The sequence below is a fragment of the Artibeus jamaicensis genome, unplaced genomic scaffold (genome assembly GCF_021234435.1).
Source record: "Artibeus jamaicensis isolate MK-2021 breed Jamaican fruit bat unplaced genomic scaffold, CSHL_Jam_final scaffold_833, whole genome shotgun sequence".
Lineage (NCBI taxonomy): Eukaryota > Metazoa > Chordata > Mammalia > Chiroptera > Phyllostomidae > Artibeus > Artibeus jamaicensis.
The window spans coordinates 2,995,904-3,009,506 of record NW_026522056.1 but is presented as its reverse complement, the minus strand read 5'-3'; the positions used below and the strand labels follow the sequence as shown (position 1 = coordinate 3,009,506).

Below are 13,603 nucleotides of genomic sequence, written 5' to 3'. Positions count from 1 at the left end.
TTGTCACAGCCCCCAAATTCCAAGGGCGCCCCCCAAATTCCAGGCCCCCTTTTCATGCAGGACACATGGCAGAAAAGCAGGGTCTCCACCTGAATCAGCTTCATGAGATTTCACCGATGAAGCTCTTTCTGTGCAGATGCTGTTTAGATGTGTTTACTCATAACTTACATATTGGTAATGCCAATTTATAAAGCATACACAAAAATAAAAATAAATGATAATATAAAGATGATTTAAATGACACTGATAAAAATTTCTAAATATTAAGAGTGCCAAAAAATGATCAATATTACTACTAATATTGATAATACCTTTAGTGAGGATAATGTATTTAATGAGCTTACTTTAAAAAAAATACCTTGGTTTAGCACTTTATGATATACAGCACCTCCAGGTTCTGGTGCATTTGAAGGACGTCATAGCTGATGAAAAGCAATTTCGCAGATGCTTTCTGTGCACAATTCAGACACTTGGAGCATATTTTATTGCTGATAACAATGGTTGTGAATTCCGTCAGAAAATCTCCCTGATAACTCTGAACTTAGGTGACTGCTTCGTGCCAGATCTGATTAGCGGTCATTTTCCTGTTTGTTCCCATGTGATTACGCTATTAATGCAATCATCAGTCAAGGCTCCTCGGCAGGCGTATTTTAAAGCTACATTTTTCCAAGGACTAGTTTGGTCATCTTGGTCTCACGGGCGGGTTCCCTTTAGAGGCTCTGGGGAGACTTGGGGCCGGGTCTTCCCCATGTCTAGAGCTGTTTCATTCCTTGGCTGGTGGCCCTCCGTCCATCATCAGCATCTTCTCCCGCCACACCACCGAGGGCTCTCCTGCATGCTTCTCCACTTTTAAGGACTTGGTGCTAAGACTGGGCCACTAGGATGATGCGGGGTCAGTGTCCACACCCTGGACCCCCCACTGCTGTGTGGCGGCCCAGATTCACAGACCCCAGGGAGTAGGACACAGATGCCTTTGGGCTCATTATTCTGCCGACCCCAGCCACCAAAACAAGTCCCCATGCCCTAACCCTCGAACTCCATGCAGCTGGAACGAAGTGTGTCGCCACCACGCAGAAATCTGTGGTCCCCCGTGCACCCCGCTCCAACCCCAGGACCCCATCACTCACAATGATCCCTGGGTAGTAGCCCCCCACGGTCACGTTCTCCGTCCTGGTGGTGGCAGCGAGGCCGATGGTCAGGATGAAGACAGACACCACCAGCAGAGACCCCACAAACCAAAGGGAGGTCTTCTTTCTTCTCGTAAACCCTTCTGGGAGGAGGATAAATAAATGAGGAAGCTGTTAGTAGGGGGCAGGGCTCAGAGGGAGGTCCTAGCAAACACGAGTGCACTCGCTGTCCACATGGTTCTTCTCTCTGCACCCCCCCCCCCGGCTCTGGAAGGCCTGTCTGTCCCGGAGTCAGGGCACACGCCCACTGTTCTCTTCCCCGTCGGTGCCCACCTCAGAGGGCGAAGCTTAGCCATTTTGGTTCCCATGACTCCAAAACAAAATAGGGGAGAAAGGAAAAACATGATCTTCCTTCTGGTGCCAAAGTTGTCTACACCGCCCATGTGTGTGTGCACGCATGGTGCTCAATGGGAGAAACAGCTTCGTATCTGATTGTAACCACCGGCTCAGATGAGCACGTGAATTGCAGGTGTGCAGACATTTTTACACTCCAGAAGATTTGCCTCCGAAGATGTACACTTCTGCAGTCTATCAGCAAAGCTTAATGTCAGGTCAAGATTGCAACACCTAAGGACAGGGTTGTTACATACTCAGAAATAAATTGCACAAAACTATAAATCGATGTGCAAACTTAGAAAAACTTGGCTCAACTGAGCACGCTGACCTAGCAAGGGTGTATGCCTCAGGAAGGACTCTTCATCCTGGGGGCTGAAGGGAGCCCCATGCGAGACACGCACTCCCTTAGCAGTGCCTCTCTTGGACTCAACACAGCCCTCAGCACAGCACCCTCTCTCCAGCTCCTTGGGAAGGTGCTTCTCCCAAGAATCTTATCCTAAAGCACCTGTTACCTTCACCCTGAAGGGGACAAGATCGCTTCATTCACTGAGATAATAAACCACCAGCTTCCCATCAGCTGAAGTCCTGGGCCCAGGTGCTGCCTGCAGCTCCCAAGACCTTGGCACAGCAGGGTGAAGGCAGGAGGGGTGCCCCTCTGCACAGGTGGCCCTGCCCTAGTACTACCTGCCAGCCTCTCCAGCTCAGACATGGATATTGGAATTTAAATCCCAGCCACCCGGCTCCAGAGTTCCTTCTGTTATTCACTCTTCTCTCTGGCTCCCTAAAAATACAAATTTATCTCCTGCATCCGCAGGGACAGACTCTTGTATCTGCCCCTGGCTATCCCCTGTTGCAGAGTTTTGAGCAGAGGAGGGAGGGGGGTACTCTGGTTTCTTTCTTTCTTTTTTTTCTGGTTCCTGTAGCACTGTGGTTGTTGTATGGAGAGTAAACTGCAGAGGAACAAGGATGGACTGTGTAAAACCTTCTGTGGAGGCTCATGCATATGAGGATGCACCAGCCAGGCAGTCCAGCCACACCCTAAAGGGCAGAGCCTTCCCTGCGGGAGCTCCTGACAACGGTTCAGTGTACCCCTCAGTGAGAACACGGGGTACAGCAAGTCTTCTAGGCCCTGTCACGGCCCTCACTTCAAAAGGCTACCACACTGCAACAACAAAGTTGCCGTGACTGTAGCCCCCAGTGGCCAGCCACAGGTCACATCTCTCCTTTAAACCTCAGATGTGCCCTCACCATGCGCTCCCAGGACCGGCACAGCAGCTTCTGCAGAGTTCTTGCTGGGTGAGCTCAGAGGGATTGGAATGCATGGACCCAGAGTGAACACCAGAGCAGGTGTACAAGTGTCCCCACAAGTGGCCCCATGAGCAGACAGCACAGGAGCCCAGAGACGATGCAGACTGCCCACGACCACGCCCCCAGCCCCATCGCTCAGACACAGGTTCTGCAGCGTCTCCCAGTGTGTCTGAACTCAGCACGTGTTCTAGAATGCCATTCCAAATCTTTTGTCTAGTCACACTCACCACTCCCATGTCCCCATCCCTCCCAAGGTGCTCAGCCCCAAGGGCACTGGCCAAATGCTAATCCACGTGGCCTGCGGCCCAGGCCACTGTTGCACTCTTATCAGGAGGACAGGCCCTGCTTGCAGTGAGAGCAGAAGCAAGCCACTTCCTGTGCCTGCTGCGGTTTTATAGACGGGTATCAGAGAGGTGCTTTGATTGATTGTGTCTGCCCTGAGCACGGAAGGAAGATCAGCGACAGGCAGGCCAACCTGGAAGAGGCACTCCTACAGCCCCTCCAGCTCCAGCAATCTCAGTTTTATCAACACCTGTCTTTTCTCTGTTACACTCCTCCTTTCCTCTTTCTCACATCTACCTTTTTCAGTGACCTCAGGAATTTCTCTTCCCCACACTTCTCATTATATCTGTGAACTAAAAACCAAGCCTCATCGGTGCTGGAAAACATAACCAAGGTGATAGCAACCTTTTCACAAGGAAAAGAAAGACTGTCGGTTTTCTATTAAAAATGTATGGCTTTTATTCTGCTCATAAAAGTGATATGTATTGTAGAACAGTTATAGAGTTCAGGAAAATACAAAAGAGAAAATAAAATTTACAGCAACCTCTCACCCAGAATTGGCAAGTGGGTATGCAGGCTTTGGCACTTCTTAAAATGGGACTACAGTGTTTTAGAAATCTGTTTTTCTCCACAATCAACTGTAAGAATCTGTCCGACTTTTGAAATACTTGTCCAAAGGCCATTCTTATTTATAATTGTACATTCCACAAAATGGAAGTGTCCATGAACCTATCCCTATGGTTGTGTATCTGAGTTGTTTCTAGATTTTTAAAATTAAAACTCAATGTGGGAGATGAGTAGGTGGAGCGCAGGACATTCTGAGATCAGTAATGGCAGATACATGTTGTCATACATTTGTCCCAACCCAGAGAATGTGCGACACCCAGAGTGTCCCCCGACGCACACTCTGGACTCCGGGGACAAGGGTGTGGCGGTGGGCTCACTGTTTGTGACTCACGCCCCACCCTCACGGGGATGCTGGTAGCGGGGCAGGCTGGGCACGTGGGCGGCAGGGGTGTGCGTGGGAATTTTATGTAACTTCCCCTCAACTTTGCTGTGAACCTAAAGCTCCTCCAAAAAGTAATCTATCTTTTTTAAAAAACGCAACATGATCAACACTTCTCATCACTTTTTTTTTAGGATAAACTTCTACAAGGGAAATTTCTGGGAAAGAAATCAAAACATTTTTAAGGAAAAATTTAAAGTTTTGAAATAAAATTCAAACTTACAAAACAGAAGATAAACCTAAAGTCCTTGTACAAGCTTTGGAAAGAGTTCGCCATAGCTCCCCAGAACTCTTTATCTACGAGCAAGAGAAGTGAATATAACTTTATCTGACTGTGTTAAATTGCTCTTTTCACTGTTGTTTCCTAGTAATTTTTACTACCAATATAGAAGAGTTGTTGAGGGAGAAGCATTCACAAGCATGTTTTACAGGAAAATACAGCCCTCAGTGCAGGCAGACTCCTTACTCCCTCATCGGGACACAGCATCAGCACATGCCCTGGAAGTTCCTGACAGTGAACTTCTCCCTCATTTCCTATTTACGGCGTCTTACTCGCAAACAAGCATGCATGCAGACAGCAGTGGCTTTCACCTTGCATGTGTTTCAAGCCTGAAGCCAAGAGTATATGTTCAAGGCAGTGTGCCTGGGAGTCAGGTATTGATCAGCGTCCCGGGAATGATGGCAGCGAACGGGGGGGGGGGGGGGGGGGGGGTGGTGTCCGTGGGGAAACAGGGGACTGAAATGGCAAAGCCCCTCTGAGAACAGGTGAGCGAGACAGAGAAAAACCAAAGAAAGAAACCTCCCCACAGGTGAAATTCTGCTCTGGTTAATTAATTTTAGGAAGGTAAGTAGAGTGAAAAAAAAAAAAGACACACAAGTTAGAAATGTATCTTCTACATTTTGGAAGTTAATGTAACTGTGCTCGGGGAACTTCTTAGTATAATCATACTGATGATAACAGTACTACCTAGTAACTGGGTAGCAACTTCAGCTTTTCTCCAGGCAGCGTGACTCTGTCTCATTCAATCGGGGTCAGAATTAATCTCTCCCATTTTCTCTATTCCCCTTCCCAGCCTCCAAATATCTGCAAATAGAGCCAAATACCAACTGCTTTCAATTAGCACGATTTCCTCGTCAGCTATTCCTCCTCGACTATTTCCTCCTTAGTGTCCCATTTTAATGTTCTGATTGTTGATACATGATTTAAGAACCATAGGACTCCTAAACTAAAGTTTACGGGCCTAAGTATTTGAGAAAATGATCAGACAAATGCCCTCCTCCTCAGATGATTTTGTTTTGCTATCTTCCTTAATTAACTGCACTGCAGGTTTATTACGCCCCAAATAATTAACTAGATGCCTCAGCATCTGCTTCCGGACACAGTTACAACCTTCCGTGGGCCTCATCTCTTAGTCCCTTTGGGATCTGTCTGCAGAAGACATATCCCGTGACTGTATCCTGGTTCCTCAAGCGTGTGAATCTTGACCTGACCAGATCCACTAAGCTAGCAGAGTCTGAGCAGCCCTTGTCAAATTTGTTAGTGACATTCTGACATACTAACCACTCAGTAAAAATTTGAACAGCTCATGAAAATTGTGTATGAACCATTTTCAATACAATGTTACCATTTCACCACTTTTCCCCAAGTCTGACTCTTTCCCTCTGAAACCGTATGATACAAAGCAGAAGGTGTAAGCTACCCTTTTTCGACAGTATTTCTGTCAATGGCTCCAAAGTTATTAGAAGGTCAGGAAAGATAGCCAGCATGATTCACACGGGGCTCTGGGAAGGGATGGTCCTGAACAATCTCAATTCTAATGACGCGTGTTGTCATATTTAGACTCTGGGTACAACAGAGATAACAAAAAGACAATCCTGACCTCAGTCCTCACAAAGATAGGATATTGGAAAAAAAGAAATTAATTTAAAAAGGTAAGAATGGGTAAGATATCCTTATAATTACCATAAGACATGCATTCTTAGATCAGGTTAGAGAGAAAGGGGATTTTGACTTAGAGGAAGACAGCTAGAATTACCTGAATTTTTCCCTAGATTCTCCTATCCCATTAGCAAGAATATCACCATGTGCATGGTTACAATTAAAGTGCCCTTAACATGGTGCCTGTTAACTAAAATGTCTACCATTAGGTGTATATCTGTGCTGGCAGCTTACATGGATGGGACCCAAACTGTTCCGGACCTGCTCCAACCAACCGTGTGACCCTAGGCAGCCGTTCATCCTCCCTGAGCCCGGCAGAAAGAGAACTCGGGGAGGCCAGGGACCACATCTGTCTTCTTCCTCACTGGATCTCGGGGCTGAGCTCAGACCGGGCGACAGCTTATGTCCTTGTGTTGAATGAATGAATAAATGTCGGTTTCCTGATCTGTGAAGTGGAGATAATAATAACCACCTGCTTTATCCACCTCGTGAGACTGTTACAAGGACCCAGTGAGAGAACATACCCATGTTTCCTGTGTTCCTTACACGTCTTTATGAATGTAGTGAATATATTTAGGCATTAATAAACATATTAATCGTGGTGTTAATGTTACCACGGTACAGCAGCCATTCCTAACCAGTGTTTCCCCCACGGGGAGCTGAGGGGAACAGTTCCGACGGGTGAAGCCGACCGGGTCAACAGCCACATCTCTCCCGTCTTGCTCACTCTTTTCCCAAACTCCAGTCTATCCCCCAGTGCATTCTATCTAGAATATCTGAGAATAACACCTGTCACTCCCCACGAGCCCCTCCATTCTCCTGCCCTGCCTGTCCCTGCTCCCAGCCTCGGCCAGAGCTGCCAAACCACAGCTTCTATGAGAAGCTAGTCACGTCTGAAAGAAGTGCAAGGGGGTTGTGGGGGTGGCGGCAGATTCTGTCTCTGTCACTCAGTGCTTTCTCCACTTAGGAAAGCCAGGAAGGGAAGGGGGATCTCACAAAGACTGGAGGTGTTCAAAGTCATGACCTCCCGGCTAGCAGGGCCTGGGCCTCCCAGAAAGAATGAGCTCTTTTAACCATGTAAGGACACTCAGGTAAAGTGACAGTCCCCGGGAAAGTAGACCAAGGCATAATGATGTACCCATGAGCCATCAATTTCCCCCTTTTATAAAAAATTTAATATAACTTGCCCAATGTGGTGAACACAAAGATAAGGTAGAAAATACCCACAATCCTATCCAGCTACACTAATGTTTAGTGTTTTTACATAAAACACCAACTTCTAGTGTTTTTAAATATATAATTCCTCCCCAGAAGAAAAAACAAAGTCAAATGTTATGTTTAAACCAACAAGTCATTCTAGGATAATAATAGAGTAACAACTCATTAATAACAGAAAGTTATTATTATTAAACATTAATGAACAATTTAGTTCCCAAAGGAGGAAAATGCATGTAAATAAGTTTTGCCAACTTTGAACTGAGAAAAAAATTAATAAGGTTTGCCACAGAGCATTTTGCTTTAGAGAGTTGCGAGGACATAGAATTATCTCTTCGAGGAACAAGCCGGAGTCCTTGATTATTATTTAAAAATCAAACAATATTACTAACCCAACTTTTAGAAAGAGGCTTTCCAAAGATACTGCAAACAGGGTTATGGGCTTAATTTTCAATGGGATCATTACCGAAGCAAGGGGCAGGCCGGGGAGATCCCCTGATCCCTCCCCCAGCTGTCGGGAGTCCCTTCCCACGGGCCTGTTTTCTCTTATCTTCTCAACATCTGCTCTGCCCTTTCCCCTTCAGGAAGACACACCCGGCAGTATTCCCCTCTTGGCCACCGCTGGGTAGAGAACCTCAGCCAACTCCCCAACCTGTGAACATGCGACAGGCTTCCTGTTTTCCACCCGTTGCCTGGCTTCCAGGCTGCATCTGTCTTGCTTCCAGAAGTCAAAGAATTCGAGATTCTGGGAATTTGTGAGGGAGAAGTCTGTGGAAGGGTGCGCTGAACGGGAGCAACACACACACACACACACACACACACACACACACACACACACGCTGTACGCGCCTTGGTTGCATGCAAGCAAGAAGAAGCTGGCTGGCTTGTTGAAGGGAACTTCTGGAGGATATTAGAGACAAACAGAGTAGAGACGAAAAGCGGGGCAGGTTGGGTTGTCCCATTCATTCAAATCCTAATGAAAGGTAGTGGGCAAGAGACGGGGAGAGACGCACAGACTCAGAGACAGACAGAAACAGGAGGAAAGAAAGGGGGAGCGAGAATACGAATAACCCAGGGCCTGTGCCCTTCGAGGGGCGCAAGGGTCCATCAGTTAAAGCTCCAAGGAGGCGGGAAGGACTGGACCTGCGCTCCGGGGCCAGCGGGGGCCCGCGGGGAGCCTGCGACGGTGCTCCGGCCGCCCTCACCTATCGTGTCCAGCAGGGCCAGGGGCCCCGGCACCGGCAGGGCGGGCGGCTGCATCCCGGGGCTGCTCCTGGCAACGGCGCGCGAGGTCGGCTCTCCGGGCGTGAGGCCAAGGCGACAGTCGGGCTGCGCGGTGGCCGAAGGATCTGCCGCTGCTGAGCGCCGCCCCTTCGCTCCTTCACCCCCGCCCGCGTCAGGCTGCTTCCTTCCCCACCTGCTCGGCCTTCCCTCCCTCCATCCCACCCCTCAGTCCCCTTTCTCCTCCGGGTCCCTCCTCTCTTGCCTCCTCCCCTGCCCGATTCCTCCCCCTCCCGCCACCCCCCATTCTCCCCTTTCTTCCCCTGGCCTCCCCAACCCCCTGCTGCTATCTCCTCCCCGCTCTCCAGCCCCCGGGCGCCTCCAGTTTTCTGGGAAATCGAACCTCCAACCGCGACACCGCGAGGGAGACAGACCCGGGAGGAGTACACTTCTGGACGTCTGTTCTGGGTGCCCACCACCAGGGCCAGCGCAGAAGTAAATTCCCAAGTGAGCGGTTGTTACGGGGATGCCCAGGTGTCTGAAATGAAAAATAACTCATAACATTTGCAGATGAAGAAACTGAGTCTCACTGAGGTAAAATAAGTAGCCCGGAGCCACACAGCTGGTAAGTGGCTGAGTTCCGTGGGCAACCCAGGCTGTGGGCAACCCAGGCCCGCTGGCCCAGCTCTCACCCACCCACCACCTGTGCGGCTGCGGGTTCCAGAAGCTGGATGGGCTTGACTTGCATTTCTACGGGTTTGCTGAAAATACGTGTATATTTTTTAAATGCATGCGCATGTTGCCAGAAACAATAGCCTGTCCAAATAATAAATTTGTCACAGAAAATTTTAGGTGCAAACTTAAAATGGGAAAGATTTTGAAAATGCTTTCTGAGCTACCTGAGCAAAGTAACTTGAAAAGGGCTCTACAGGGGCGGGGCAGGTGTGAGTACAGCGGTACCTCGGCTGTTTGTTCCGTAACTTGCAACAAGTGCTGAAACCAATGAGTACCAAGCAATCGAGAAATGATTAAGCCTTTTTTTCTCATCAAAATGCAATGAGTACAGGGTTTGGGAGTTCTGAAGCTGACCAGTACCAACATGTAACTGTATATCTCAGGAGTTAAGTGGGTCCGCCTCCTGTACCTCACGATGTCCTTCAACAACCTCAGAATCATTCCCCTTTCACAGATGAGAAAACCAAGGGTCCGGGAGGTCAACTGATGTGACCAAGAGCAGATCCAGAATTCCTGCAAAGCCTGTGTGCCTGACTGTAGGGAGGGACACTGGCTAGAATTTATTCCTTCGAACCCCCCCCCCCCCGCCCCAGGATCCTAAACAACGCCCCTGCCAAGAGTGTGAGGTGCCTTGCTGCCAGCTACACCAACTACAACTGGTACACAATGCCGCCTCAGACTGACCCAGGGGGCCTGCAGCGAACTGAACTCAGCCGGGAGCAACGGTCTGGGGTCAGGTTATTTTTAAAATGTAATGTGATTTAGCTCTTACAGAGGCAATTACGAGAAGGAAGGAGGAAATGTGTCTTATACCAGTCTGAGGATAATCAGAGGGACTGAACAAATTATTATTGATATTAAGAAGATAACGTTAAAACAGTTATCAGTTATGATGAAGGAATACTGTCCTCCCTAATACTACATTCCTACTGCTTAGATTAAATGTTTAAAATATCCTAGAGGCCCCCACCTTGACTTCTCTTACGTGAACGCGGGTCCCCACAGGCTGCAGAAACAACTGAGTCTCCTCAGAGGCACTCGCCCAGAGGTGCTGATCCAGCAGGACTCGTGGAATGAAGGGGGGGCCACCCTGAGCCTGTCCTTGAGCACCTACTTATACGCCTCGCACTGCGGTTGCCACTGTTCACAGGCTGCCTTATGCAATCCATACAATATTGTGCCCATTCCACAGATGAAGAAAATGAGGCACAGAGAATTCAAATAATTTTTTCAAAGTCAAATAGTTGTTCGATGGCAGAAACCAGATATAAAACAGGTCAGTACAATTTTAAAGCGTAATTTCATCTTCCAAATGGAAAAACATGTATTTACCTTACTATATACATTTAATTGAATCTTTTTAATTGAATCTTTTATTTATGCAGTTAACAGATATTTGTTTCATTTCCTCTATGTGCAAAATAGTAAAAGAGCTGCAAAGATAAGTCATACAGACATGCCCTTTAAGAACGTTAGTGAAAAGCGAGAAATAGGGGAAACACTATGGGTTGGCCAAAACTTTTTTCCTGTAGGATGGTTCTAGTAGCGCTTAGTTGTCCTTAACTTCATTTGAAACAACTTTGTAAATTGTACTGTGACAGCTGTCATATCAGTGTGCATTTAAAAAAAAAAAAAACCTTGTCAAAACTGGTGAATTTTTGTGTAGCCATTTAAATACTGAAGATGGAAGAAATACACAATACTTTCAGCATATTGTGCTTCATTATCAAGAAAGGTAAAAATGCAGCTGAAACACACAAAAAAGACTTGTGCAGTGTATGGAGAAAGTGCTGTGGCTGATTAAACATGTCAAATGTGGTTTGCGAAGTTTCGTGCTAGAGATTTCTCACTGCATGATGCTCCTGGGTTGGGTGGCCCGGTTGAAGTTAATAGCAATCAAATCGAGGCATTAATTGGCAACGATCAACATTATACCATTTGGAAGAGAGACAACATACTCAAAATATCCAAATCAATAAAGTGACTGGTGAAAATGAAAAATGCTTCCTTCGCAGCAGGGAGAAACTAGTCTGGGACCAGGTTATATTTAAAATGTAATATAATTTAGCTCCTTACAGTAGTGGCCAACCCGATACTATAAAGCAGATGGCGATAATAGCATTGATGAGCGCAGCTACCTGACAGGAAAATTGCCAGGAAGCCCATGGGCGTGGCCCTGCAGGAGCAGAGAGCAAGGCCTGTCTGAGGACCAGCACAGTGATTCTCAAACCCAGCTCCCATTGGAACCCTCCAGTGCTCAGGACTCTTCAGTCAGAGCCTCCGGAGGCGGGAGAATATTTGAGGTCCCTGAGCAGGTCCCCGAGCAGCCAGGATTGGGAACCGCTGCTTTCAGGACAGATGGGACGCTGACAGAGAGAAGGGGAGGACACACAGTTCCAGGAAGAGGTGGTGCTTGTGTCAGGATGGGTCTGGGCGGGGCAGAGTTCCAGAGGCTGGAGGGCAAAGTCAGAGGCCTGGAAAATCGCTAGTAAGTCTCACCATTCTGGGCCATGGGGACACCTCCCGCTGGTCTCCCTGCACACTGCCCAGGCCCGGCGGCAGAATTTCCCAGCATGCGGGCCAGCCTGACCCCCTACTGTCCCTGGAGACCCATCCAGCATAAAACAGCTGACCTGAGAGGCTGGCCCTGCCCCCAAATTTTGGAACAGAGACTAATCTTCCCCTGTCCTGGGTCAGCCCCTTGTCTTCACCGCCTCCACACAATCATGTCTGCACGTACACATGCACACACGCACACACACAGCCCAGGTTAGCCCTAGGTTTCAGTCTAGTGTTGTGTCTCACTGTCAGATTTGGTTAGGCCGGGAGGAAAGGTCCACCTGGCCATTTGTCCTTACCAACTGCCCCCTTGTCTGCCACTGAGCCCAAGCGGCTGTGGCCAGCATGCCTCTGCATCCTCCCTGCCCAGTGAGAGTGGGATCTGGGTGCCCGTGGGCTCACCGCCCAGTCCCACTGCAGAAAGGCTGGCCTGGCCTGGGAAGGGACGCTGACTGACCTCTCCCCACAGGGACTTTGCCCATCCACTCTGCCGCAGGCCTCCAGCCCTGAAGCCACGAGCACCACAGGCCCCGGCCTGCAGAAGGGAAGAGGCACAGGAGATTCTAGGATTCAGTATCTGCAGTTACGATCCGGATAATTTGAAAATTCAGGATCAGGCTGCCCGAGAAGGGGGTGCACACAGACCCCCTCTGTTGCTCCTGGCCATGGCAGGGGCAGGAACTGGTCCAGGCAGCTGACAGAGGGAGCTGGGCAAGGGCCGTTCCAGGGACTATGGGAACCAAAAGCTTTGCCCCTTTCGGATAAAAGCAGGTATGTGGGTGGGGGTGGGGAGAGGGGTGAGCAGGGATGGCCACTGCACTTATTTGCTTCTGTTATGGGAATAAATTCACCAAGGACAGGGGCTTCTCCCCTTTCATCCCCTGCTTAAAACTGTGCCTGGCTCATGGCAGGCACTCAGTAAAAACACACTGAGGGAAGACTGGATAAGCGCAACTCCCGAACACCACTTGGCACCTGCTCCCCACTGGGGCAGGGCACATGCTGGGCACCGTCCCTCTGCCACCACAACCTCACCTTCTCAGCCCTGCCTGCTGGGGAACCTGTTGGAAGACTCGTTGGGTTTTCAGTCTGGCTGATGGGAAAACGGGTTGATGTGAGCCAACAGGACCCCCAGGCTCTGATAACAAGGATGTGGGCTCTACCAACTCTCACAAGAGAGGAATTAAAAGAACCACAAAGCCACCTCTGTCAGCCACAGGCATAGTTCAGTTCCTCCAGTTCGCTCCAGAACCACGGGCCACATGGTCCCTGGGCAGGTGAAAATCGTCGCCAGAGTGTGTGTATATACAGCCTGGCTCTTGGCTCTCAAGGGTTAGTGGAGTGCAGACAGCAAAACACGACTCCTTCCTGTAACCAAATAGCCCTGAGATGACGCGCAGAGAATGAATAATGTAGAGGAACAACCAAGGAGATGACAGGTGGCCCCTGCCGGTCTGTCCCCACAGAGGAGGTGGGTGAGGCTGCGGAGACGAGGCAGAGAGTTCTCAGAGACATGAATTTTTTACAGTAAAACGCTCTCAGGGTTTTGCTAGAAGGCCTTGTAACCATGATCTCCCAGATCCACACCACTCTAATGAGCCCAAGCAGAAAGGTTCGACTGCCCAGGCATCTCACGTTTCAAGGTTCTTTTGCTCCCATACCTCCTGTGATTCCTCAGAGCCAGAGTGCCTTACTGGCCTTGGATTTGCAACCAACCACAGGCTTGTCCGATGTTTCCTGTTTTAGCCAAACAACCTGCAAAGTGCGTGTCTCAGCCGCCTGTGGAAGGGGGGGAGCCACGCCCCTTGCAGACCT

The 13,603-nt window shown here is 49.0% G+C and overlaps 1 protein-coding gene across 1 annotated transcript in view; it reads right to left on the bottom strand.

Moving 5' to 3' along the window:
* Positions 1 to 8,571, bottom strand: part of TMEM255B (transmembrane protein 255B) — a 42,483-nt gene extending 33,912 nt beyond the window's left edge. The window contains exons 1-2 of the mRNA XM_037125681.2: positions 8,479 to 8,571; positions 1,128 to 1,270 (exon numbers count right to left, since the gene is read on the bottom strand). Coding sequence (XP_036981576.2) covers positions 1,128 to 1,270; positions 8,479 to 8,533 — 198 coding nt within the window. The 5' untranslated portion in view covers positions 8,534 to 8,571. The remainder of the gene's footprint in view (positions 1 to 1,127; positions 1,271 to 8,478) is intronic.
* Positions 8,572 to 13,603: the final 5,032 nt, after the last annotated feature.